Below are 27,171 nucleotides of genomic sequence, written 5' to 3'. Positions count from 1 at the left end.
CAATGCGTTTGATATAGACTCTGTTGGAGACAGCATTTATTAACCTTTTGTATTTCTTACATCATGACCATATCAAAGAAATTAATTTTTGCCTATATGCAAACACTTTCTGGTGAAAAACAGAGGCTAGAAATAATATAACCAGGTAAAACAATAGAATCCACACTATAGAAGATACTAATAATAGTTAAATAACAGCTAGTGAGTAGTGGTTTAGAGAAAAGAAATTGACAGAAGTAGTTTGATAAATGCTCCTAGAGTTTAACGGTAATAAAAAATGAAAAGATGTGGTTTGAATATATAGTTTGTAAATACTGCTATGCTTCTTGTTTCACGAATTGCTATTTCTTTCATATTAACTAAAAAGATAAGCAACAATAGGAGTTCTTGGAAAATTAAAGACCAACCTAAATATTATATATACATAACAAACAAAGATATAATATACATATGTGAAATGCGTAAAAAGCCGGATCTATACAATAAAATGAAATGTTGGAGACACTTTGTTTTAGTGCCATTGTATACTTTTAACGAAGTTACTTTATATAGATATTACCTATTAAATTTGAGAAATTATAAATGCATTATCGATGTGTGGAGGAGATTTAGTCTCTATATTGTATTAGAGTCTTATGACTTAGAAATAGTTGATGATATATACTTTAGTGTGATGGGAGTGATTAGTAAGTGTTGATTTTAACTTTATATACCCCTAATATTGGGGTTAGATCCTAGTGGCTTATTCGTGATTATACAAAAGTTACTGGAAGTTATTACCTGCTGAGCTTATTTTGGTATGCCGCCCATATTCGGCACCCAACAACTTACATGACAGATGGAATATACAAAAGAAACCTTATTAACTTGAGATGTAAGTAATTACTACTGTCCTTATGGTACCAAGTAGTTTTCGTTAGATTATTGTAATACTGGACTGTTATCCTTTTATACTTATTACTGTCCTTATCATATTATCTAACCTGCCAGTAATATATCTAATTTCATTTTAAATGCATCTCAATTTATAGTTAGCTCTAACAAAAGAAACTAAAGATCACTACTGCTTTCAAAATATATTTAAAAAACTATACTTAAATTTTAAAACGGTACAGTGATATGCCTGTAAACAAACATTAATTCACCTTATACCAACAGCCAAGTATATAGAGGTTCTTTAGAGATTATCCTCAATAATTCAAGAAAATTGAAAAAAATAACATCATAACTACTAAATTACCGAAAGCTATTTTATATTTATCCGGTTATAGATAGAATTGGTTTCTTGGACAACTTATTTATAACTTTAAAAGTCTACTATAATAATTTGAAGACTAAGAAAACAAGAAATATAGATTAGTCCTTAAATTATTGAATATGGTTAAGATCTCCTTCTAAGCCATTCTCAACAATAAATTATATCAATAAGTTGGCCTGCTACAAAAAAATCAGCTTTTATACCAACTATGTTAGTTTAATGACGGTGACACAAATTGTGTCCGCTTTTACCATGCTCTCTCGGACAATTAATTACATCCTTAGAATTCCGGAAATGTGGAAAAATAAACAAAATTTTGAAATATTCAATACGCCATATTTTCTAAGAACTGGAAATTTATTGAATAAATTTTAAGACACCGCATTTTAACCTAAGGGTGAAATGCTGATAATCGATTAACTCAACACAACATATATACAATCACTCTAAACTTCATTTCCGAGAAATAATGTTCTTATTACAAGGAGTGTTTCACTTAATAGCGTTTGTTGCTGTTGTGTTTTCAATGGCACCAGAAGGTTCCAGTACTCTTATAGTCTATGACCCAAAATTAACTGAATTATCTGAATATTCAAAATTCATCGAAGGATTAACCACCCGTTCACATGATATCACTTATTTACCTATTAATAATGAAACAAAAAACATTGACTTATTCATTCATGATAATGATAAGAAGTATAATCATTTAGTTTTATTACCTGTTAAAGGTAAAAAAGTTACAAGAATGCTTACAGATAAATTATTATTAAGATTTGTTGAAGACGGGGGTGATATCTTAGCTGTCACTTCTCCAATTACTCAAACAGACTCAATTCGTTTATTTTTAAATCAACTGGGCATCTTTACAGCCCCCCGTGGTTCTATTTTAAAAAATCCATTACAAGGAGAAAATGACGAATTAATTAAAGTTGGTGGCAAACATATATTAAATAAATATGTATTAGGCTATGACTTTAATGATGATGATGAATTTATCTTTTCTAAAGACACATCCGCTTGCTTAGTCGGTGAAGGTTCCCAATTGATACCTTTAATTAACGCTCCCAGAACTTCATTTACACAAGTTAAAAATGCTGAACATTGGACTGATAGCACTCAAGGATTCTTATCTGTTGGTTTCCAAAGTCTTAATAATGCTCGTGTTTCATGGATTGGTTCTCAAGAATTTTTGAGTGATAAATTCAACAATAAAAATGGTTATTTGGTTGATGAACTAACTAAATGGACTTTTAAAGAAAAATCTATATTAAAGAGTTTTGGTGCCAAACATACTCATGCTGATTTAACTACTTATGAATCTTTACCATATAAGGTTGGCGATAAAATTATTTATGAAATTGGAATCTCTGAATGGAATGGAGAAAATTGGGTTCCATTTAAAACAGATGATTTGCAATTCGAATTAAAGTTAGTCGATCCTTATTATAGATTTAATTTAAAACAAAAAGAAATTACAAATAACGTTTGTGTCTATACTTCTGGCGAATTTAAATTACCAGATCATCATGGTGTTTTCACTTTCGTAACTGATTATAAGAGATCTGGCCTATCCTTTATCAAAGAGTCAGACGTTAAAGCCATTCGCCATTTAGCAAATGATGAATACCCAAGATCTTTTGAGATTTCAAACGCTTGGGTTTATCTATCCGGCATATTCACTGTCATTAGCTCTTGGGTTATTTTTGTCATATTATTCTTAATAACCGGTAAGAGAAATGTAAATCTTGAAAAAAAGATGAATTAAGAACAATCTCGCATATGCTTTTTTTAATCTACAATTTTATAAATATATCACTATATATGTAATAACTAAATTCTGTATTGCACTTTTTTTTATAAGAATATCTATTTACTCGAGTTGTACTCAAAAACATTGCAAAATTGTCAAATAAGACGTAAAAAGAGTAATATATTTTTATTCATTAGAGCAAAAGATATTTCAAGAACATTAACTATATCAGGGCAATTGAGCAAAATACCACTATTGTTGAACAACTTGGATCTTATTGTCTTTTTTCCATTTTTCAAAATCTTGTGCAGTTTTAACTAGTTGCATCTTTAACTGTTCAATAGTTTTATTTAAATTATCCTTTTTTGTAGTTAATATTGGAATTGAATCTTTTACGTTAGTTTCTACCAATGCACCACCAACCATTCTATAAACTTTTCTATCAGATTCTGAGTCTTTCAATGTTTTTAAGACAACTTCATGCTCTTCTTTTTCATGACCCAACTGGATCACTCGCTCTTGTAATTCTTCAAGTGAGTTCTTAAAATTGTTATATTTTATTTGGAAAACTATATTAAGATAAGCAATACAAGGTATTGTAGTCATCAAAATGTTAGTAAATTTATCATTAATATTCTTGCAGTTTAAATAAGGCTATCATCATACCATTATTTCTTTGATCCATTGTATAATATTCAAGGTGTTATTTGTGCTAAAATAATCTTTATTCTAGTATCTTTTTGGTCACTATGTTTCTGATGGCGTTAATATTTTCTTTTGAATATAGCATAGCATATTTTTTTAATATTCGGAAATTTCTAATAATGACGGAAATTTCGAGGCTTCACGATATACTCAAATGTTAGGTAATGTACTAAACGCTTAAAATAATTTGGATTATTTATTTAATGCTTCATGCCTTAACATGAGTAGAATATTGTGCAAAACTAGAAAAAATATATATTTCCTTAATACATACAATCTATCTCGAATATTTTCTGTTTATAATTTGGATATTTAGACAACGCTAATTTAAAAAAAATAGCCTTAATTTTTAATAAAACCAAAAAAACAACATAAATACCCTAACCGAGCTTTAAAACTATTTCAGTATCTACATGTCCACCAATATATGAAGTAGTCAAATATTCAAATTAAATATAATCTTCAATAGTTCTGAGCTCATACAAGTAGGCTGAGACATAGCAAAAATAATCAATAAAATTACTCATCTTGTAAAGTTAAACCCCAAAGAGGTACTAATCTTTGGTAGATAATAGAGAAAAAGGACCGAAAAATCTAGGTACAATATGTACCCGAAACGAAACTTGCAAAAATGAATAATGCTAACAATGCTTAGACAAGAAAAGGTTAGCTTGCCTACAATTGTCTCTAAAGATTCTTTTATTCTAATTGATAGTAACGTTCATTTATAGACTAACGAAGAAATTTCGTAAAAGTGGAAAACAGGACAAGATTGCTTTCCAACTAGCCTAACAATCGCCTAATTTGTGATGAACTGTTTTTCATCTTAAAGAAGAATTACATTTTAAAAAAAATTTTCATTATTAAAATTGAAATATCACAAAAAATGGAGGTAAGTATTGAGTCAAGAGGACTAACTCTATATTTAATATGTAATCCTAAATTAGTGGGGCAATGGTATTTAGCCTAAATTATAAACTTTCTAAAGTATGTACATACATATAAGAACTAAAAAAATCCTATTCAGAAATTAAAATTCTTCGTTCTTCGCATTTGAAAGTTAACACATACAATAATACTACCCCTTGAAATCTTGAGAAAAAATTCCTTTAATATATAACACAATGGACACTTTAATGTGATTTATCGGATACTTTAGTAGAACTATTTCAATTGCATTCTACCAGGAACTCTGAAACTTTCGGACTCTCTATCTATTTTTGTTACTTTTGTGTGAAACAAATTCGCAATTTCAATGACTATTTTTGATTTTGCTTAATCGGAATTGCAACCATGAAGGGCTTATAGAATGTAGAATAAAAAAATATCTTTATATGCAAAATTTAAATTTATAATAAATTTACCTGTTCTTTTCATACCTTCTTGAGATATAAGTTAATGGAGAAACTTTTATAATACTGTTAAGCAAAAGACAAAATAACAACGACTAGAATAGTAAATCTCTAATCTGAAATAAGGGAAATCAGGTGGGAAATGAGTCAAACAAGCAAAGAACAACCATTTCAAATTCAATTCAGAACCATAGAATCATCTAAAATATATGCAGAGTATAAGAATATCCCACAAATATCGAAATCTAAGGACTTAACTGTTCATAAAATTCTAACTGCTGTTGAACCAGAAGTTCGAACTGTATTGAAAGATATCGCTTCCGTTTATAAGGTTGTCATGATAGACATTAATGAAGAAGTTAGTCAAATGGACAAAATTGATTCTAGAATTAAAAAGACCATTCGGAAAGTTGATAAACAATATCAAAAATCGCTAAAACTACGCCAATATTATTCCAAGTATTTAAATGGTTCTAAAAATATTGATGTCTTGGGAAAAGAATTAGAAGAGATCCAAGTAAATATTCGTAAACTTTATGATTCTGTTGATTCAATTGCTTCAGATTTGGGTGCAATTGATGCTTGTATGGATTCAAATGATAGATTACTAACTGAAAATATTGTAAATCAGCAACATTATCCTTTATTATTTGATATGTTGAAACAAAATCCAATAACATATGACAGAAAAGCGAGTCATTCTCCCATTCATACCATTCAAAATTCCACCATTAGTAATTATAATATGAGCAAAGAAGAAACATATAATGTTCATTATCAATATCCCGAAATTGCCTCTCAAAAGAGTTCAAAGGAATTACTACAAGAATACTTACAAGATCCAGCAATATCAATAAATGCATCCACAACTAATAAAAAATTACTTCAAAATGATAATGAGAATAAAATTGAAAATTATCAAGATAACACAATAGGAAGTACTAATGAAATATGCCAAACAAAAAAGACTCAAATATCTAATATTCGAATAGATACTGAGTCAATTACAATAAGTGATCAAGATAATAACAGTTTGGTGAATAATGAAGTATGTACAACTCTTAAAGATAATAAAAATCAAACTAGCCTCAGACAAGATTCGCAGAAAAGATTAGAAAATATCTTACTATTACCAATACAAGAGATTTCAGAAAATCCATCAAATTCAGATAAGGATATACGCAATTCAACAATTATAACTTCTAAAACTAATGGTGATATTTCATGCATCTCAAATTTTGAAATATCGCCTGATGTAAACATCGCTCGACTTATAAATAACCAAAATAACAAAGAGTATAGCTTTGGAGATTCCTATATTCCGAATGGAATTAATAAACAACAACTACCATTAAAAACTGAAATAAAAGAGGATGAATTGCAAGATAAATTATCAGATGATGATGATGATGAATTTCATGAAGCATTAGAAAATCCACAAATTGATGCTAGTTTGAATAAATCTATGAGCTCTACTCAAATATCACAACATCATTCAATGAAAACCGAATCATATAGCAAGAAACATCATGGTAATATGAAAGAGATCGAATATTTGATATCTAAATATCATATATCAAAAGCAAGACAATCCGTTAATACACCAGTGACCAACATGATTATACCACCATCATTACGATTAACTAGCTCACCATCTACCTCAACTAATTTAGATAACATTAATGCAAAGGGACTTACAAAGTTTGAAGTAACTGAATAATTACATTTTGAACTCATAAGTGTTCTTTTTTTTCCAAATTTTACAATTTGAATAATTTTAAAGTAGCGTTTTTAGTCATATATGTGTGTAAATAAATATATATATATATATACATATACATATATATATATGTGTGTGTGTGTTCATATCACTCTCTTTTCATAAGGATACCTGTATAATGATAATTTTAAATATTCATCATTTTATAGAAAGTAAAAATTTAAATTGTCTATTTCTCTGTTAGTCGGAAAAATTACGCTTGTCATTTCTTCTGCCTAACAAACCTAATGAATCTTTTCTTTTGAAATGTTTCTTTTTGTTTGTAAATTTATAAATTTTTTAAATTTCCATAATAATATAATCAAACAGAATATCATTAAATAAAAGAGAATACTAAATCTAGGAATGATATTCACTAATGGTGAATTTAAGGAGTTTCCTTTTAAAGAAGAAGTAGGTAATTGTAAAACAACATCTTTAAGACCATCTAATAACTGTGTAGGATTATAAGGATTAAATGCATTATTATTTATATCAGCGGTATAATAATTTTTGGTTTTTCTATTAATAATTATCACATCTCCAATTTTTGGTTTTTTATTTAAATAAATCCCCAATCTTTGTAATAATTTAGGTTGTAATGCTAAATCGATATATGTGGTTAAAAAATGTTCATTAAAAAATTCTTCTAAATAACTTTGTGAAGATAATGGGGAATTTATGTTTTTAGATTTTTTCAAATATTGTTCATTTTTAGTTAGAATGTTAGTTCTTTGGAAATCAAATTTAATGGTTTGAAATTTTTGAATAGCTCTATTGCTACGCATTAATGTCCTTACATCTGTTGTATTGATCAATTGAATTGTAAAAGTATTTGGATAATTATCATTAAGATCTATAAAAGCATCGAATTTATTTCCAGTCAATGGAATAAATGACTGCATGACATTTCTTTCTATAAATGAAAGTAATTCTTCACGATCAGGAATATTATTATTATTATTATTATTATTATTATTATTAGGGAAAAGTAATTTTGGTAAGAAATCACCATCATTGAGAAACATAAATTTAGGTGAATTAGTACTTGAAGATACAAGCGAATTATAAATATCTGCTGATATTTGGAATTCTAAAGAGGAAAATAAATTATTTTGATTATTTCTAGTCATAGCTAAATTGGAATCTTGAAGAGAAATCTTGTAAATGTATATATTTGGAATATTGGATAATTCTTGTAATTGATCAATTATTTGTAAAGAGACATCATTGGGTGAATTTGAATCATGTATATAAATCAAATGATGCTTTTGAATGGGGAATGGTTTTAAGGATGATTGAGGGAAATCCAATTCTTTAGCTTTAATTAAGTCTACATCATCTACAGAAATAAAGGGGAGTTGATAATTTTGATAAATTCTCTTGGCAAATTCTTTATATGGAGTTGGATCTAATGTAAAATCTTCATTGAAATTAATAATTTGTTTATTATTTGGTAAAACCATGATTACTTTTGGTTGATGTTCTTTTCTAATAAAAGTATTTTTCACTAATGAAGTAAACCCTAATTGTTTACAAATATCATGATCTTGACCACAATCAAAATATCCAATGCTAATATTAATATTTGATGAAATAAATTCTTGAGCTATTAATTTCCAAGTACGTTGAAATGGTACACAATCATCACAATCTTCAAAAGCTTCGAATTCTTCAGTAGAATCTGGATCCAAGGGAGGCCAAAATGAAATTAAATAGGGTTCATCTGTAGAGGTAGAATTAATGATTTCTTTTAATTGAGTGGTATTTAAAATTTCAATATTATTAACATTATCTAATGTATCCCAATTTGATTGTACGCTAACTTCCTCTTTAGCAAAATCAATAAGATTACGTACAGTTCTCTTAGAGTTGAAGGGGAAATTCTTGATGTAACCCGAAGGACCATATAATCTAATACTGGGGAAATAAGAGATTTTTTCATCAAAACAAAGATCTGCGCTTTCAATACAATTGACTTGATTGAAATGGATTTTTAAACCTTTCCCCTCTACTTGGAATGTTTTCCAAGCTTCTTCCCAAATTGGTTGTAAAGTTTTACAATGAGAACAATAGGGACTAAAGAAATCTATTACGTGTAAACCTTGACTAATTTCTTTGGCAAAATTTTTGTCATTCAATACTTTTGGGAAACCTAAAGGAGAAGTTGATTTTGTTGATTTAGCCAAAATTATATTGAATAATATTAAAAAAATTGTGATCGCCCTCCATGGGGGGGCATATTTATTCATAATTGAGTGAGATTGGTTTGACGACCTTTATTTTTATATATATATATACATGTATGTATGTATAGATGTGTGTGTGTGTGTGTGTGTGTGTGTGTGTATGTATATATATATATGGGAAGCTCCGGAGAAAAAATAATAAAGGCACAATAATTAAGGAAATTTAAAAGAAAAAAACAAGTGCCAATTTCTAATAATGAATGAAGTTAACGTAATTTCGTATATAAATAGGTAAGTTATACATATATATATAAGAGAAAGAGAATATGCAGAGTATGAGATGTAAAAGCACAAAAAATTAGAGTCTATATTATTATTGTTGTTGTTTTTATTATTATTGCTGTTGTTTTTATTTATTTCTTATATTACAATGAGGGAAGTAAACTTGATGGACTTAACTTTTTGTAATTTTTTCTGAAATGATTTCAGAAGTTGTAGTTGTAGTTGTAGTTGTAGTTGTATTTGAAGGTTGAGAATTGGCATTTCTTGTCAATGGTTGTTGTTGATGATGATGATGATGGTATGTGATAGTGGGTTGTGAGAATGTAAAATCGGTCGAGTGATGATGGTAAAGTGTTGGTGTGGAAAGAGACAAGTTTGTAGAGAGGTATGAGGAAATAGATTTGTGATTGGGGATTGTTTTGATGTAATTATTTTTGGAAATTGAATATTTCGAAATGCCATTATTAATGAAATGTGTGTTTGCAATTGTGTTTGCAATGTTATTTGCAATGTTGTTTGATGATTGATTTTCCGATAAATAATACGAAGTAGGGATAGTTATCATAGATGAGGATGAGGATGGTGTAGGGATAGGATTTATTTGAGGAAAATAATGATTTGTCACGGGGAGTACTGCTTTGTGATTAGAGAAATTTGCTTTACTATAATTGCCCAAAGTGGTATTTTCCATTGAAGTGATTAAATCAATACATGGGATGATATCTTTATAATAGGGATCCTCTTTTGGTTTTGATAGTTTGGCATACTTGACATCATCGAGATTGTAGTAGGAAACGATGTGTAAGGTTTCTTCTGTTTGATATTTGGATTGTAAAAGTGATAGAGAGATTGTTTTTTTCACAAACCCAGTATATCTTGAAGGTTTGGAAGGTGGAGTTGTAGTTGATATCAGAGGTGGTAGTTTAATTGTTGGTGTTGTAGTATTGCGTTTATTCAATTCTCTATAGATTAAGAATTTGCCCGTTATTCTTGAAGGAGACCAACTAACACCATCAGTCCATCTTTTGATACCAGAGACTTCTTCTATAAAGACAAAGATATTACCAGAGACGATGAGAAAGGGTCTTTCAATCTCGTAAGGTCTTCTTGGGATATGGTTTAATTTACCATCGAGAACCGCTTGTAAAATGAGTAAAGCATCTGCTTCATCTTCTATATAACCTGTGCAAGTAGGTTTGATATTCATACGTCTATCTATACAGGGCTTACTAGATTTTTGCAAGAGGTTGGGGTGTGTCACATTGGAAGAAGAGAGGGTTGTTTAAGTATTGGAAAGAAAAAATAGGGTATCGATTGAGTGTTGATAAATGGAATCTAATTCCGATAAACAGGGAGGGGGGGGGGGGGGGAAGGGGAGGGTGCAACACGAGGGAGGGTGCGATGGTATGGTTTTGAGAACGGTAAGGATAGTTTGTTTGAGAAGGGCAAGGATAGTTTGTTTAAGAACAGTAAGGATAGTTTGTTTAAGAACAGTAAGGATAGTTTGTTTGTTGGGAACAATGGTTTGAACAAGCTTAAAAGATATCGGTTTACAAACTACAACAAAGGTTATGCAAAGCGAAAAGAGAAATTACCATATTGATATGATATTGATATGATATTGATATGATATGATATTGATATTGGCTTACCGTATTGTAGGCGGATATAGTGTAAGCAATATAGGTTAGGGCGTTTTCACAGGCACAATGGTTTCAAAAGTTAGCGTTGTGAGAACGTTAGGGAAATTATCTCGGGAAGTTACCTGCTCGCTTTGCAAGACGGGTTGCCTGATTGTTAGAGTGGCAGACGTATAAGCGAATTTCCTATGAATGCTTGAGTAGCATTTGCAATGTACAGGAAATGCAATGCAAATTGCAAATTGCAAATTGCAAATGGCAAGTTATAATTTGACGTTTTTTTTGTTTTATTTTTTTTTTTGTATGATACGTTGTCCTTGTACGTGTTAGGTAAGCCAGCCGAGAGAGCCGAGAGAGCCGAGAGGAAGACCCTTTGGGCAATGCGGGTGGGAGGCGGGGCAGGCGCAAATGCGGATGGAAATGCGAATGCCAAAAAAAAAAAATATTATTATGACAAGTTATATATTTAGGTTTATAGATGGGAAAACGGGAGTGCAAAGAAAAGTGGGGTCTATTTTTAGCGATGTAGATGGAATGTACGAGAGTTCCGTGATCGGCCATTTGAGAGTGGAAATGAGTTGTGGTCCGGGTAATGCATTGGCAAAATGTAGTGGCGAATAAAAAAAAAGGAAATAAAATAGAGATAAAATAGATTAGATTAGAACTGAACTGAACTGAACTGAAGTGAATAACATAGGAGCAAGGGCAAACGTACAAGGGCAAGAAGAAATGTCGTTACAAGTTCCTAGGAATGGAAAAGTTTGTGTGATTGGTAGCGGTGTTGCTGGGTTGACGTTTTCGTATCTGTTGAACCAATTAAGACCGGATGTTCATATTGACATCTATGAGAAACAGGAGCGGAGTGGCGGGTGGCTGAACTCGCACCATCGCGAAGTCAATGGTTCCAAAGTGATGTTGGAGAGGGGTCCTCGGACTTTACGAGGCAAGAGCGATGGTAGTATTGTAATGATTGATATTATGAGACGATTAGGTCAATTGAGCCAAGTGCAGTATGTAGGAAAGAAGAGCCAAGCAAACCGTCAATTCTTGTTAAATGGACAGGGCCGACTAGTGGAAGTGCCCAAGAATTGGACACAATTTGCCAAGTTTGTCATGGACCCGATCAGTGGGGGATTGGTTCGTGGCATGGCCCATGATTTGTTGCATTGTAAGAGACTCGACAGGAAGACGTATGAGGACGAGAGTGTGGGACAGTTACTTGCAAGACGGTTTGGCAGTACAGAAATTGGAGACCGGATCATCAGCGGGATCTATCACGGGATCTATGCTGGGGACATGAACGAGATGAGTAGTTTACATACGGGGAGACGTTTTGTGGAAGATGAGATGAAATACGGCTCGTTTGTTAGAGGGATGTTTAGTGGTCTGGGAGCCAAGCCTTCCGAAATTCTGAGTGGGGAATTGATGGAGTATAACCGGTCGATTGGTGGGCAAACACAACACAACTGGACAGAGTTCGCACGCAGGGTCAAGCAGAGCGCAATGCTAGGGTTTGCGGGCGGGCTGGAACAGTACCCGCTGGCGCTGCGTGCGTATCTTGAGAAGCAACAGCAGGTACGGCTCAGACTTGGCCAGGCGGTGGCCAGTGTGTTGCCCGGCACAGGGCAGAACGTAGTGGTTAACGGGGTCCACTACGACCACGTCCGAAGCACGCTGAATCCCAGTGCGATGGCGGCTATCTTCCCAGAGATCCAAGGGCTGCAACACGGTGATTTCAAGAGCGTGAGTGTCTACATCATGAACGTGTATGTACCGGGAACGAACCTCATACGAGACGCCATTGCAGGGTTCGGGTATCTGGTTCCACAGCGGTCGAGCCAAGGAGACGGCCTCCTGGGCGTGATTTTTGACTCTGTCGTGGAGCGCAACTATCTAAACTGGCAAACACAGCTGCCCAGACACCAAGACGATTGCACCAAGATGACGTTGATGGTCGGGGGCCATTACTTGAACAAAGGATTGCACCTCGACCTGCACAAATGTCTCGGCCATGTCAGCAACCATCTGGGCGTGGACCTGGCGGCATACAACCCGGTCACTCAGAACCTGCTGGCACGTGACGGCATCCCTGTTTTCGACGTGGGCTTCGACAAGAAAGCTGCACGGGTGGTTGAGGAGTGCACGAGATTGTACGCCGGGCATGTGACTCTGGGCGGTGTCGGGTTTGCCAGGGGCCCAGGTGTGCCGGACGTGGTGATGCACGAGCTGGCCGCAGTGCTCCACGCCTAACCACCACTCTACCCATATAGCATTTACGCAGCCAAATCTCACAGGCTCGCCCCACTATGTATCTATCCTTTGTATCGGTAATCTTAAACTAGTTCTAAACTCATCTCAACCCACCCCACCCCAACCACCGTAAACGTCTTAATCCACTACTTGTTCAAGCATGCAATATTGCCAGTTTCCCGGGCCGTCCACACGCCATTTCGTTAGTTTATACTATACCGACCATCTGACATCATAGTGCATGCTCCGATGCCTACAATCGCACGCCTGGAGAATGCCTGTGCACCTGTGTCTGGGCATGCCCACAATGGCTGCCATTGCCATTGCCATTGCCACTGCCACTGCCACTGCCATTACCAATCACACTCACCATTACCACCTGCCATTCGATTCTCGGCTCTAGCCTCGTCTGCTATCGCCTCACCATACCACTGCCTGTTTCGCCACGCCGCCGTCTACCTGCTGACGCATCCTGACGCGCCCTGACGTCACGCCGGCCGGCCATTGTCGCATTGTCGTGACATCACCGTGCCTGTCCGGCTCGGCCCGGCCGGCCCGGCCTGCGCTGCACACCGTGTGCTGCCCCGTTTCTTTCGCCGTGCTTTGCCGTGCTCGCTGCACCCGCATATGCGCAGGCGGATCGCAGCCTGCACCACGTGGCTGGCCGGCCCGGTCACTCCGGCGCCTGCGTGCCTGCGCCATTCTCGCTGCGCCGGCCTGTGTTTTCCTCCACCGTGCTCCATTCACTATATAAGCGCCGTGCCCTGCCTCTTTGGCGCCTCGCCCTTTTCCCAGCATAGATCTTGGTACTTGTGTCACAGCCTGTAGTATCATCCACCGCCACACCCACGCCGCCCCACGCCACACCACACCATGTTTTCGCTGCCCCCCATCCAGTCGCTGCTCTCAGCACTAGACGCGCCATCGCAGACGCAGATGCAGATGCAGATGCAGTCGCAGTCGCAGTCGCAGATCCACTCCCACGTGACCACGCCGGCCTCGACCCCGGCCTCTGTTGCGGGATCCGCTTCCGTCTCGGCTCCCGTCTCGGCTCCGGTTTCCGCTCCGGTTTCCGCCTCCGCTCCCGCTCCCGCCTCCGCCGCACCCCACGTGCCCGCCCCCTCGCGCTCGGTCCATCCGCACGTGCCATTCGGCCGTCACGCGGCCACCCGCCTGGCCCTGCCGAACACATTCTCCACCTCTCTCCATTACACGCCCGTGGGCCATGTCGCCACATACTCGCCACTGCAGATGCCCTCGCAGTTACAACCCCTTTCGCATTCGCATTCCCTTCCACATTCCCAATCCCAATCCCAATCTCTCTCGCATTCCCTATCGCATTCCCAGTCGCCTTCAGGCTTGGATCACATACCCATGCCCTTGACACCCTCTTCGTCGCTTCCACCAACAAGAACAAATTCCTTCTCCAACAACAACTCGGTGCTAAACTCTCCAAACTCCAGGAGATCGTCTGTCTCACGTGATGGTTCCGTGATGACCAGTGCCACTGGCGTTGCCAGTGGCACTGCCACAAAGAAATGTAGATGCAGAAACTTCACCGAGCGTGGAAGACATATCCCAAGACCAAGAAACGCCTTCATACTGTTTAGACAGCACCTGCATCATTCCATCTTTGGCAAGGACAAGAACATGCTCCTGTCGCAAGGCTCGTTCAAAACAAACTCCCAGGTCTCGAGAGAGATTGGCCAGAAATGGAGAAGCTTGGACCCTCAAGAGAAACAGTACTGGCACGACTTGGCCAAGAAGGAAAAAGAATTACACAAGTTGAAATACCCCAATTATAAGTATCTCCCTCGCAAGAATGATAGTGAAGTGGGGGAGGTTTGTAAGTATTGTAGTGCAAAAACAAACAGCTATTAACAATCCTAGCGAGTTCGCGAAGTGAGTTAATAGGTGACTGCCGATGCCGGGCCAGTGTATGCTAGTACGCGGGTTTTTTTTGGCTAGGGGTTTTTCGTTAGCACGTTGCATATATAGCATTCTATACGTTTTGTATAATCCATTCTCATTACTGTGTGGGGGACAGCCGTGTTTGCGTTGCGGTGCGTTGTTTGCGTTGTTTGCGTTGCGTTGCGTGTTTGCATTTGCTTTCGCCTCGCCTCGTCTCGGCCTTCCCACCTTATTTAAATCATCCCAATCTCAATGGCAATGCTAAAAAAAACTACCCCCACCCATCACCACCACCCAAATGAAACGCTGCTTCTCCACTCTCTCCAGACGCCTCCAACACTACGATGAATCACTACTCTCCAAATATTACAGCTCAGATCTCATCCAATCCATTAAACTCGCCCAAGACGTCATCCCACCAAACACCTCCCTTACAACCCATTCTTCTTTCGCCCCCACCTATCTAGATGATTTCTCAAAACTCCATCCTTATTGGGATTATAAACCAGGCACACCTCATTTACATAGTGGCACTTCGACTTTAACCAATACCGATTCTCTTGATTGGACCACCCATCTCCATCAACAACTACCAGATGGCGGCCATGTCTACCCACCAGGCACTTCAACTACTTCCAACACTGGCACCGGCACTCCAACTTTGAGTGGTCCAAACTCAGAATTCGCCAACGCTTTGGCTAAACAAACCGGCTTGGACCCCTTGTTTATCAAAAACAAATTGACCATGAAACCTTTGGTACTCAAACGTGTTTCCAACCAAACCGCAAAGGGCAAGATCGCCTCCTTCTACTCACTCGTCGCTGTGGGCGACCGTAAGGGAATGATCGGCTTGGGTGAAGGTAAATCAAGAACCGACATGGCAAAGGCTGTATATAAATCCCATTGGGATGCCGTCAGAAACTTGACTTTTGTACCTCGTTATGAAAACAGAACCATTTACAACAACATCAACCATCGCTTCCATGGGGTGAAATTGTTCTTGAGATCCGCCAAGCCAGGGTTTGGTCTAAGAGTCAACCACGTGATATTCGAAATTTGTGAATTGGCCGGTATTAAAGATCTTAGTGCTAAGGTTTACAAATCAAGAAATGATATGAACGTTGCAAAGGGTGTGGTAGAAGCTCTTACAATGGGGCAACGTACTTTAGATGAGGTTGCTTTGAGTAGGGGTAAGAAGATTGCAGATTTAAGAAAGGTTTATTATTCTGCTACATAAGTCTTCACCCTGCCCCCCATGCATTGGCAAAGTTTATCCCAAAAAAAAAAATATATATATATATATAACTCTTGTAATATACTATGTAATTTAATATTCTCTTATTACTAGCCGAGCTGGACGTCACGTCACGCGTACCACGATACCCCCCGCCACTCCGCTAACAGATCACTCCGCTAACAGATTTATATTCTCAGCAGGAACATACTCCTACGATCCGGCCTCCACTGACACAACTGATTGATCGTGTACAGATTTTCTTTTTAAACAATTAATGCGGGGCAACCAATAACATTAATTATTCATTAACCAAACACTTCAGTTTAAGGGGCAAGATAAGGACAACTAATGCAAAACAAGTTTGCCTCCTAGGATTTACCTCCAAGAATTCTAGACCCATCGTTGCACTTCTATATTAAAACGTCACTATTTGTTTGTTTGTTTTTTTAGGCAATGTTATTTAATGGTAAATAAATATTTTTTAAAGAAATAAAAAAATGGTAAAACTGTTTACAGATCTATTTATTGACTTAAATCGGTCAAAAGGTGTTCAAATGCCTTTTATATAGGTATTCGATGACGGGTAATGAAATTTTATCTATTAAAAAAAACTTTTTTTTTTTTTTAAAATAAATCTTAAAGTGTAAATACTTATATATATGGTACAAAAAAAAAAAAAAATTACAGAAAGATCAAAGCTGTATAAAATAATAAGGAACAAAAGCACAAATGAAAATATATGTATATATGCCTTCTAAAACATTCTCATATTATTACACTGGCTAGATGTGATACTGAAGAACCACCACAATCCTGCAATATCCATCAGTCCTATAATAACGTATGAAAATCTTGAAGAAGTATACAAAAAAAAAAATTTTTTTTTTAAAAATATTTGCGCAACCAAATTTTGGGAGCGACTAAGGGGGAAGGTGTAGGTGAGTGGATGAGGATTATTGTCTTGAAAAAACTTGAAATTTCAATAATAACCAAACTTAAACTTCCAAATCTGTTTGATTAAAATTTAAAAAAACCTTGTTAGATTCAAAGCTTATCCTTTAAAAATATCCACCAAAGGACAATTGTACTTCAACCCACTCACCGATGTTAACTTTTTGCCAATGATACCTGTTCTGTTTTTTTTGCTTGTTAGTTGGGGAAGGGGAAATGTATGTGTTAATTATTTGAACTCTTGAAATATATTGATATTTTCAATTGTTCACAATGATCTGGTCTTTTGTGACGGACAAAATATCTTGTAATTTCAACTCATTACTACCCCTTTATATACTTTTCATTTTTTTAATTGCAACCGATGAATCTGTAAAAAGGTTGTGCCATTATTTTTTTATTTTTTTTTTTTTTTATTTTTTTTTTTTTTTTTTTTTTTTTGTCAATTAATCTGTAATGGTTCTATTAATTACTCTTCTAGCAATTTTCCAAGGTTTTCTATCTTCGAAGGTTTTCTATCTTCGAAGGTTATCTATCAATTACCCTTTGAACGATCTTCGAAGGTTTTCTGTCAATTACTTTTCGAAATATCTTTCGAGGTTCCTAGTCTATCTACAATCTACGTTAGTCTATGTTTGATAGCCAGCTTTCACTGTTCTACGCACTTCTTGTAACGTCGTATATGTCATAACCACAATACATCATCAAGAAAACGGAAGTCGGTTAAGATCCGAAATACCATTCTCACACCTCACTTTCCAACTAGTCAAACGACGTTATTCGCTATCCCTGTACTACCCTCATTCATTGGTGCCTATAACATAGCAAATAGCCTAGCCACACAAATAGTCATGCAAATATCCCATAAGATTTCATGAGATTGTTATAAGATTACCATGAATTAAACTTGAAAATAGTCATAGGCACCGGCCTAACACATGCATGCATAACATTTTCAAGGTTAAACTTCATCTATCTTATCAAATCTCATCGGTATACAGCTATATTCCTACCCCTCAAAACACAAATATTCATAAATATAAACACAAGCATACAAAACAAGCAAAACCCACGAACAAGCTTAAAAAAAATAAACATCCGATCCATATATATGGCGTTGTTGTTGAAATTACCCCATAAGGCAATTCCGACTAGCAAGTTATTACACCGGGGTAAATAAGCAAATACCCTATAAGGTAGAATTATTAATTTAGACCAAGAAAGGTATGTGGCGATACAGTGGGATCTGTTAAATTAAGCTAGGTGCCTGCTAACACATCCTTTATTCCGGAAGTATCCATGATTATCATGTCTCGTATAACAAGGTCTGGACTTTTTGTAGTTCTTGATTAACCTTGAGACTTGGCGATTTATTTGATTATCATTTGTTACAACCGAAATAGCAGAACGTTTTAAAACTGATTTAGAACCACCGGGTTAGTTCCTTTTAGTTCCGGTATATTAAGGGATAACACAGGCAATCTATTCGATGTATGACTAATTAGCGTCCTTCTATAAAACTTTGCCGATGGAAGATTTAAACTTTAAACTTGTGGAACCAATAAAACCTCGGGAAAGGGGATTTAATTCTGATAGCGCACGTCGTAGAGGTTGTAAATACACAGACACCGCTCTTTCCGATACAGATTTGGAAATATTTGAGAGAAGATGTAATTAATTGAAATAAATTGGGTCAAGTTGGAGTGGATAAGGAACGAGATAAAAATCTTTCGAAAAATAGTTCGACAAGAAGAAATTTCATGTGATATTAGTGGAACAAATAATTAAAAAAAAAAAATGAAAAATAAAAAAATAAAAAAAAGAAGCTTAAAAAAATAATAATCTTATAGAATCGAAAAGACTGTACTCCTGCTTTCTGGAAGATCCAAACCTTAATTTCGTCACCAAGGCTTATTTTGAGCGAATATGAAAAATTAGGGATTAGTATATAACTTGAAATTAAAAAAAAAACTAGATAAAGACATGAAATGACTGATACCAATTTATTGGCAGCTATTAATAGTCAAAGAGCGCCATGTCCTTTAAAATTGAGAATGATCCCGGTATGTGCTTCAAATCTTGCTCATTTTAGATTAATGTGTTTTTTTGAAAAAAACAAAATAAAAATTAAGGGAATAGTTTTCTAATCCTTATTATGAAAAGTTACATCTTTATTTTAAAACTTAAGCAATTTATAGATCGATAACTCAATTATATTGAACTTATTATATTCTATAAGAATCAAGGAAGATTGTGCAATTAATTTACAAATATAGCAAAAGAAAAATAAAATATTATAAAATAGATCCAATCAAAAAATGCATATAAATCGATTTCGTAATTTTGTGACGGTGAATAATAACGATATTAATTGCGATTAAAAATTCATCAAAAAAACAAAAACAAACAAACAAGAAGTTAATGAATGGGGGAAAAAAAAGCTTTAATAAACATTGATTTTATAAAATTTGGAAATTCTGTAAAAAAGGTTATTACTAAAAATGGAAAGCAATAATTTTACTGAACCAACGCGATGGGGAATACGCGTAAATTTACCACGCGTAAAGCTCATCTCGATTGATTTCCGGAAAATACAGTTCTATATAAAAAGAAAGGTGCTTACCTGAATTGTGTATTATTGATAACTTACAATTTCATGCCTATTAGATTATAAATAGGTAATCAGAGGAACATTCAAAATAAGAATAATAATAATGTCTCAAGCCACAAAACAACAAAAATTATCTCAATCTTTGAAGATACAACTGCGTTCACCAGATGCTACTGTTCCAACTAAAGGTTCTGCAACTGCAGCTGGTTATGACATATACGCTTCTAAAGCTATTACTATTCCAGCTAGAGGCCAAGGTTTAGTGTCTACTGATATATCATTCACTGTTCCAGTTGGTACCTATGGTAGAATCGCACCAAGATCAGGTTTAGCTGTTAAACACGGTATTAATACTGGTGCTGGTGTGATTGATAGAGATTACACTGGTGAAGTTAAAATCATGTTATTCAACCATTCTGAAAAGGATTTTGAAATTATTAAAGGTGATAGAATTGCTCAATTAATCTTAGAAAGAATCATTGATGATGCGGAAATTGTTGTAGTAGAATCATTAGAAGAAAGTGAAAGAGGTTCCAGTGGCTTTGGTAGCACAGGGAAATAGAGAAGAAACAACCTATTTCTTTTTATGAAACTACACGAGCAAATATTCTACAATCAATTTATAAATGTATAATGAATCTATATAAACAAACTTCTTAATTAATATGTAAAAAAAGAAAAAAAAAATGATATTCAACAGCACGTGATATAAATACTTTGAACGGGAAATTAAAATTCAATACACCCGTACACCTTTGGTTTGTAAAGGTTTACAAAATAAAATAAGCCATCACCAAAAATTGAAAAATAATAAAAAAAAAAAAAAACAAATTATTACCAATAAAAGTAAGTAATATCAAGTAGTAAAGATTTTAATTCAAACACAAAAATTATTATTATCATCGATAAGAATGAGTAATCAAGTATTAAAAGAACGATTAAACCAAACTATTGAACTAATATCTACTAGATTAGAAGAATTGATTAAATTAGCTGCTATTGGAACATTAAATCTGGAAGAGGAAGAAGAAAACAGTTATGGTAGTAATAATAGCAGTAATGCTGGCACTAATTCCAATAGTAATTTGTTAGTTGAAAATAATTCGGAAATTAATATCGCCACAACATCGTTATCGATGGTCAATACACAAACCATGCAATTAATTAAGGGGATTGAAGATCTGCTAGTCCTTTCAAGGAATATCAAAGAAAAATGGTTATTAACACAAATACCGAAAGATGAAGAAGAAAATGAACTAGATTATGAGATGGTAGAGCAACTATTAGATGGTTGCATGAATGAATTAATTGGAGAATAAGAATTATATTGTTATTGAACGGTAAATAATAATTGATACACTTCCTATATTAAATGAAAGAGAGTTAAAATGCTAGATACTTCTATTTGTAAATGTATATGTAGTATATTTTTGGGCTATGGAATGAAATGAATATTAAACTTTATGAGATGAGCACGTAGATTAGTTCCAACTGTAATAACAATTATTATGTCTAATGTAGGTATCGTTTTGACAATCTATGAACTTTACGTGAGAAAAGTGGACTCGTAATTGGATCGCCCATATGATAAAACGGGTTCATTAATGTCTTTATATATAACTCATGAACTTCTCTATAAAATACTTCAACGTATCCATTTTTCACACGAGGTGCAATTGCAGCTAGCTGTTTAGCAGTTTTACTATTCGAAGTTGGATCAATTATGCCAGTATCCAATTTTCTCAATATTTGATTATTGAAATGTAACATAAGAAACATTATCCCACTATATGTGACATATGCAGTAATTGGTAATCCAAAGAAAAAATCTAGCAACCCCAGGTAGCATCTACTATTGTCCAACCCTTCAGAATCCTTGCCCCATTTATTGGCATACACAAGGTCTAATGAAGAATGAAGAATAAATGGAAGGAGATCTCTAATATGTGGTGGAAACCCACTTCCACCAACAGTATCTTTAGAATTTCCTAGGTAAGTTTCGTAGATGAATTTATCCTTTGGACCTACTATGACAAAGTAGTTCATTATTAAAAGTTTTTTTTTCTATCTTTAAGCTGCACCCCGGTATTGGCGGTTAGAAGGTTTCGGACAGATTCATATTAATCTCTGTTCACATCATATTAGCATCTCATCTTTTTCGAATTTATAATCTTCCAACAAACCTTAATTTTCCAAAGTAAGTCAAGCTTCCTCATTATAGAGTTCGTATCCCTAACTGGTGGCACATTCTCAAATTCGAATTTGTATCCTGAAACCCCGGGATATTATTACCCGGCAAAAGTTAACTTTAGGGTTATTGACATTTAGGGCATGTTTATATATATCTCAGGGCAAGGCGCATTCCCGTGTTTCAGAAAAGAAACGGAATTGAGCCGGAAAAGGCAATGATCAGAAACTATCTGGAAAATAAAGAGCATGGTGATTACTACTATTTCATTTATTTTGGGTAATTCAAATAATAATATACAATATCATTTCGAGATTTCAAATTATTAATAAGAATTATTATTTATTATGTATTATTGATATATTAATATTGTTATTTATTAAAGCCTGTTAGATCTTTCTCTTAGACTTGGTTATTCCATAAGATATTTATTAATAAATCGAAACCTCTTAATAATATTATGCTTTGACGTATTACCAAGTGCAAAACTATACATATTTTAGCTACAAATACATACCCACAAACCTAACTACTTTTTTCTATTTAAAAAAACATACAATAACATCTAATGTCAGTGGAAAAAACAATTCTTTTAGAAGATGTTGATACTAAGACAGGTTTAACTACTTTGAAAACAACTCATCGTCTACGTAATCTTAATCATCGGCATCATTATCATCATCATTATAATACAAATAATCAGAACAATCCTAAAAATTTTAATGATGTCACTTACCCCAATTCGAGTGATAATATCCAGGCAACCCGAGCAGATATTAATAGAATTAAAATGGTTACAAAATTAGTGATGGATAGTAAATATGGCTTAATGGATGACTTAAATGTGGAATTTAATACATTACAGAAGCCTTCACGAGATTCTGTGGAGAGTTTAGATGATCTTTCTTCAAGTTTAACACCTTCTTCTGTTGATGATATAAAAAAATATTCTGATTTTTACAATTGTAAGTCTGATAAAAATAGAAGTAAAAAGACCAAGAAATCACAAAAAAATAATGCTGGAACTAATCCTAAAAAAAAAAGTCAAAGTGTGGAACCTGCATTATTGTCTAGAGCTAGACGTTCGAGTACGCATAGAAGAAGTGTATCTACTGATACTTTTTCACGCCACGACCAACTAGAATTGGAATCCATAACTAATAGTACTTTAAAATACAATTTAACACATAAACCATTGACAGCCCCAATGTCTAAATTTTCAAGAATCAATGCAGAAAGAACAAGAATTTATTTGGAGCACTATTATAATCTGTTACACAAATCTATCTCGCTAGACGGAATTGAAGTTATTCACGAGAATTTGGATGGTGTTTATAATCCATTACAAGTTATTAGAAATAGAAAATTAAGAAAGAAATTTAATGAATTAGTTCCAGGAACGTTATATATCCCAAAAACTCCAGTAATTGCAATTAAAGAATTCTCAAAAACCCCTGAAAAGACTTCTCCATGGTTTGTTGATTTACCTGAAAGATCTAGTGATATGGTATGGAGATCATCTCATTGGCATGATTTGGTGGATCACAGAGGCGAATATTGGTTTGAAGAACCTTCTGCTACTGCAACGGCAAATTTAATATCTAAGAATTATAAGAAATACTCTTCATTATCATATTTAAAGACCAAGAGCGACTCTGGTACTCCACCTAGAGCATCCAATATCATATCAAGCTCAAATGCAAACATATATTTAAGTCCATCATCAAATCCAAGTCTAAGCGCAGACATATTTGCAAATACAACTACAATTGTGAGTAAAGATATATCGAAAAATTATACCATAACTACACAAAATATATTACCTAAATATGTAACTACCAAAATGAATAGCGTAAAAGAAGTCAGTACTTCACCAAAGCTTATTCAATTACCTGCTATTGTTACTCCTCAAAAATTTGAAATTTCAACTATCAATAAAGCTAATGCTTTATCTGTCCCTGCAGGAAGTGGTTCTACAAATCCCGTTGGGAAGAGTGTCTCTAGCAATTATACAGAATCGATGCAGCATTTGAGTCTACTTGGATCTTTTGCAACCAAAACACAATCTAGAAATTCTCAAAAAACTTATTCGGATTCTCCAACTTCCAATGCTTCAATGCCGATAAATAATTCTGACACTACTAATTCGAAAATTGTCCTGAATGCAAGCACAGCCACTCACTCAACTACAAATAATATTGAAACTGTTTCTACCAAAAATTCAAATAGTAAAGCTAATAATGAAAAAGATAATGACACTAACCAAAATCGATTAACTATTCCAGATCATGATACTTCAGTTTTGTTGGATGTGAACGTTAAAGATGCTCCTTTGGAGCAGCATTCACCAAAGAATAAATTGGAAAAATTGATATCAAGAAGCCCTTGGAATAAAAATCAAGGTTCTACAAACATTATGGGACTTAAATCACGCTCTGCTTCATCAAAATCATCTAAAAAGGTTGGGTTTTATAAACTTTCTTCGAACTCTAATTCTAATTTAGGTGAAGCATTTAATATGCAGTACGTTTCAAATGATAGTATTGAAACCCAGGATTTGGGAAGTAAGCATAAAAACAACAGGCGAAAAAGCTCCTCAATGAAGAAACAATCTTTCTCACATTCTACTCATACCTATTTGGCACCAGAGGATGTAGTTACTAATTCACATCATAATTCTCATCATAATTCTTCATCTGGATCATCGCTATCAATAGTTCCTGAAAACAAAACCAGTAAACGTAATAAAGTAGTAAGAAAATTATCAAGTTCAGAAAAAATAAATGATCAGCCTCATTTATCACGGTTACGTGCTAAGATTCGTCATCCAAATGCATTGAATATAAATACTTCGTTTTTTAGTGGGAATTCAAACTCAAATGATTTTTCAACAAAGGCTTCTTACCAGCCTTCGCAAATTCGTTTAAGTTCAACAATGGATAACACTATTAATGATAATTCAAAACTTACTACCGAATATACATCGAATACGAAATTGCACAGCCCTCGCCATTATGATCATGATGATGATATTAATAATCCTAAGAGCGGTTACTATTCTGAAGATGAAGAAACAGATGATAGTGTTCATTTTGATGATGACGAAGAAAATTCAGGGCTGGAGTTTAATTATAAAAAGAAAACTTTTACCAGCTTTGTACCATCTTATGATTTAGATATGCAGTTGCAAGAAGATTGGAAAGAAGCAAGATATGTCATGGGTACAGTTCATTTGATGCAGCATAGGAGAGAGATATTTCACAGTATTAAAAGGAAAGAATTGAATAAAAGAGTTTCTGAACCGGTTCAAAATGATGCGGCAGGATTGTTCTCCGATACTTCACAGGTTCTTGACAAATACAATTCAAGATTAGATACTGTCATATCGGATGCTGATAATTGGAACTCTAGATGGCTCAATGATTACTCTGTAAGAGTGCAAACACTAATATCTACTACTGATAGAATTATGACAGATATTAACACTACATTGACTCTAAAATTAAAGTTATTCCAAGAAAATGCAGAAAAATATGAATCATTAAAAAATATTCATGCCCAAAGGATGAGTAAAATATTATATAGATGCTTAGAATTTTTATTAGTTGTGTTTTTTACTATACTAAGAGTCATTGTTAGAGGCTTAAAAGACATTAGGCATATATTAGACCTATTTCTTGATCTGTTAACGTGGCTCCTATGGTAAGTAACAACATATCCATATTCCAATGATTTAGACCGTAATAATGATATGATTTCAATTATTAAATTGTAATCTTTATAGACCTTTATAAATATAATTTGATATTCAAGTTCGTTTTTTATTTAAACATTTATGTTTGTCATCTTGAACAAAGGATTAAATTATTAGCCTTTAATATTTTATAGAAATAATATATATTCAAATATACACATTTAGCAATGCGCATTTCTGTAAACGTTTTTACTTTCAATGTATAAATATTTATGTAAGAAGAAGGTCATAAATTTTTCACATTTAAAATATTAAAAAAAAAGCATCAATAAGACACCAAACCTAGGTATCAATAGTACTCATAATGGTTGCATCATCTTCTAAAAATATGCCTTGATCTGCAGCTTTATTGATTAACAATTTTCTCTTTTCATTTTCCTGTTGGAAATACCTTTCTTGGAAGCTTATTAACTGTTTATCACCTTTAAATGCACCTGTATAAGCTACACAAAAGCATTGATAAAGGACATGAACTTGGAATCTTGCGTTTCTATATAACTTATTATATCTTTTTAATAAAAACCCAGAAGTAATACCGAATAATGCCCCTTGTGCAGCCCCTATACAAGAAGCCATGATAACCTATAAAAAAAAAATTGTATTAAAAACATTAAAAAAGGTTAGTAAAAAAAGAGTATATAATATTAGAAAATTTACTAAAGTTAACTTACCTCTTTTCTTAATTGCTTAACGGTCTCTGGATCATAGTGAATAGGTTTGACATTAGGCATTTTTGGAGAGTTTTATAATATATATAGTAGATCTATTGTAAATTAATAGATACTTTTATAAATTTAATATATGGTCTTTATTTCAGTTGTCTACGTTTTAAGATTGGATAGAATGAAGTTTTGAAAAAGATATATCCTACTCCCCATTGGTTTCTTAACTAAATAGTCCACAAACGGCGCTATCACAGTCAAATTGTGTTTCAGACAAAAAATGTTTATAGAAACTGGAGAAATTTCAAGTTTATAGTGAAGATTAATTTCCTTCGTTAATATAACCCTCTCATATAATAAGGTTGATTATCACTTTCTTTTATTTTACCGTTCACGGGAGACTATGCCTTGTTGGTGTTCACGATAAGACGCAGTTTTCCAGAAGCTACATTAAAGGAAATAAGAAATTAAGGGTTGTCTCTAGGATTCATGAATTTGTCAAATTTGCAAAAGTGGTAAAAGTGGGCTTTCAACTGATAAGTACGAATGCAAATCATTTTTCTAAAAACAAATATTCCAAACACTTCTCGTGTAATAATACTGTTTTAGACAATTTTAAGCTTTTAAAACTATCATCACCGTTGATTTTTCATTTCACATTTTTTTCAT

The 27,171-nt window shown here is 34.1% G+C and overlaps 13 protein-coding genes across 13 annotated transcripts; 8 read left to right on the top strand and 5 right to left on the bottom strand.

Annotated features, from left to right (window-relative positions):
- Window positions 1-1,727: 1,727 nt before the first annotated feature.
- WBP1 (dolichyl-diphosphooligosaccharide-protein glycotransferase) lies at window positions 1,728-3,026 on the top strand (the record flags this gene model as incomplete). Its single annotated transcript, XM_004182639.1, has 1 exon — window positions 1,728-3,026. The coding sequence occupies one exon, from the start codon at window positions 1,728-1,730 to the stop codon at window positions 3,024-3,026; it is 1,299 nt and encodes a 432-aa protein (XP_004182687.1).
- A 237-nt stretch (window positions 3,027-3,263) lies between these two features.
- GIM4 (tubulin-binding prefolding complex subunit GIM4) lies at window positions 3,264-3,696 on the bottom strand (the record flags this gene model as incomplete). Its single annotated transcript, XM_004182638.1, has 2 exons — window positions 3,264-3,580; window positions 3,678-3,696. 2 exons carry the CDS (start codon window positions 3,694-3,696, stop codon window positions 3,264-3,266), a joined length of 336 nt encoding a protein of 111 aa, XP_004182686.1.
- Window positions 3,697-5,210: 1,514 nt separating this feature from the next.
- Window positions 5,211-6,788, top strand: VAB2 (Vab2p; the record flags this gene model as incomplete). Its single annotated transcript, XM_004182637.1, has 1 exon — window positions 5,211-6,788. One exon carries the CDS (start codon window positions 5,211-5,213, stop codon window positions 6,786-6,788), a length of 1,578 nt encoding a protein of 525 aa, XP_004182685.1.
- A 284-nt stretch (window positions 6,789-7,072) lies between these two features.
- TBLA0J01710 (protein disulfide isomerase family protein) lies at window positions 7,073-9,079 on the bottom strand (the record flags this gene model as incomplete). The annotated part of the gene is made up of 1 exon (XM_004182636.1): window positions 7,073-9,079. One exon carries the CDS (start codon window positions 9,077-9,079, stop codon window positions 7,073-7,075), a length of 2,007 nt encoding a protein of 668 aa, XP_004182684.1.
- Window positions 9,080-9,470: 391 nt separating this feature from the next.
- TBLA0J01700 (Gti1/Pac2 family protein) lies at window positions 9,471-10,505 on the bottom strand (the record flags this gene model as incomplete). Its single annotated transcript, XM_004182635.1, has 1 exon — window positions 9,471-10,505. One exon carries the CDS (start codon window positions 10,503-10,505, stop codon window positions 9,471-9,473), a length of 1,035 nt encoding a protein of 344 aa, XP_004182683.1.
- Window positions 10,506-11,667: 1,162 nt separating this feature from the next.
- TBLA0J01690 (uncharacterized protein) lies at window positions 11,668-13,188 on the top strand (the record flags this gene model as incomplete). Its single annotated transcript, XM_004182634.1, has 1 exon — window positions 11,668-13,188. The coding sequence occupies one exon, from the start codon at window positions 11,668-11,670 to the stop codon at window positions 13,186-13,188; it is 1,521 nt and encodes a 506-aa protein (XP_004182682.1).
- A 948-nt stretch (window positions 13,189-14,136) lies between these two features.
- Window positions 14,137-15,069, top strand: ROX1 (Rox1p; the record flags this gene model as incomplete). The annotated part of the gene is made up of 1 exon (XM_004182633.1): window positions 14,137-15,069. One exon carries the CDS (start codon window positions 14,137-14,139, stop codon window positions 15,067-15,069), a length of 933 nt encoding a protein of 310 aa, XP_004182681.1.
- Window positions 15,070-15,397: 328 nt separating this feature from the next.
- MRPS5 (mitochondrial 37S ribosomal protein uS5m) lies at window positions 15,398-16,336 on the top strand (the record flags this gene model as incomplete). Its single annotated transcript, XM_004182632.1, has 1 exon — window positions 15,398-16,336. The coding sequence occupies one exon, from the start codon at window positions 15,398-15,400 to the stop codon at window positions 16,334-16,336; it is 939 nt and encodes a 312-aa protein (XP_004182680.1).
- Window positions 16,337-20,001: 3,665 nt separating this feature from the next.
- DUT1 (bifunctional dITP/dUTP diphosphatase) lies at window positions 20,002-20,460 on the top strand (the record flags this gene model as incomplete). The annotated part of the gene is made up of 1 exon (XM_004182631.1): window positions 20,002-20,460. One exon carries the CDS (start codon window positions 20,002-20,004, stop codon window positions 20,458-20,460), a length of 459 nt encoding a protein of 152 aa, XP_004182679.1.
- A 349-nt stretch (window positions 20,461-20,809) lies between these two features.
- SRB6 (Srb6p) lies at window positions 20,810-21,217 on the top strand (the record flags this gene model as incomplete). The annotated part of the gene is made up of 1 exon (XM_004182630.1): window positions 20,810-21,217. One exon carries the CDS (start codon window positions 20,810-20,812, stop codon window positions 21,215-21,217), a length of 408 nt encoding a protein of 135 aa, XP_004182678.1.
- A 193-nt stretch (window positions 21,218-21,410) lies between these two features.
- TRS20 (TRAPP subunit TRS20) lies at window positions 21,411-21,944 on the bottom strand (the record flags this gene model as incomplete). The annotated part of the gene is made up of 1 exon (XM_004182629.1): window positions 21,411-21,944. The coding sequence occupies one exon, from the start codon at window positions 21,942-21,944 to the stop codon at window positions 21,411-21,413; it is 534 nt and encodes a 177-aa protein (XP_004182677.1).
- A 710-nt stretch (window positions 21,945-22,654) lies between these two features.
- MTC4 (Mtc4p) lies at window positions 22,655-25,792 on the top strand (the record flags this gene model as incomplete). The annotated part of the gene is made up of 1 exon (XM_004182628.1): window positions 22,655-25,792. One exon carries the CDS (start codon window positions 22,655-22,657, stop codon window positions 25,790-25,792), a length of 3,138 nt encoding a protein of 1,045 aa, XP_004182676.1.
- Window positions 25,793-26,122: 330 nt separating this feature from the next.
- Window positions 26,123-26,416, bottom strand: RCF3 (Rcf3p; the record flags this gene model as incomplete). Its single annotated transcript, XM_004182627.1, has 1 exon — window positions 26,123-26,416. The coding sequence occupies one exon, from the start codon at window positions 26,414-26,416 to the stop codon at window positions 26,123-26,125; it is 294 nt and encodes a 97-aa protein (XP_004182675.1).
- Between the last annotated feature and the right edge of the window lie 755 nt (window positions 26,417-27,171).

This window comes from Henningerozyma blattae, chromosome 10 (assembly GCF_000315915.1).
Source record: "Henningerozyma blattae CBS 6284 chromosome 10, complete genome".
In the NCBI taxonomy this organism is placed as follows: domain Eukaryota; kingdom Fungi; phylum Ascomycota; class Saccharomycetes; order Saccharomycetales; family Saccharomycetaceae; genus Henningerozyma; species Henningerozyma blattae.
Note: the sequence above shows the minus strand (reverse complement) of the source record. Positions and strands in the feature narration are given on the sequence as shown.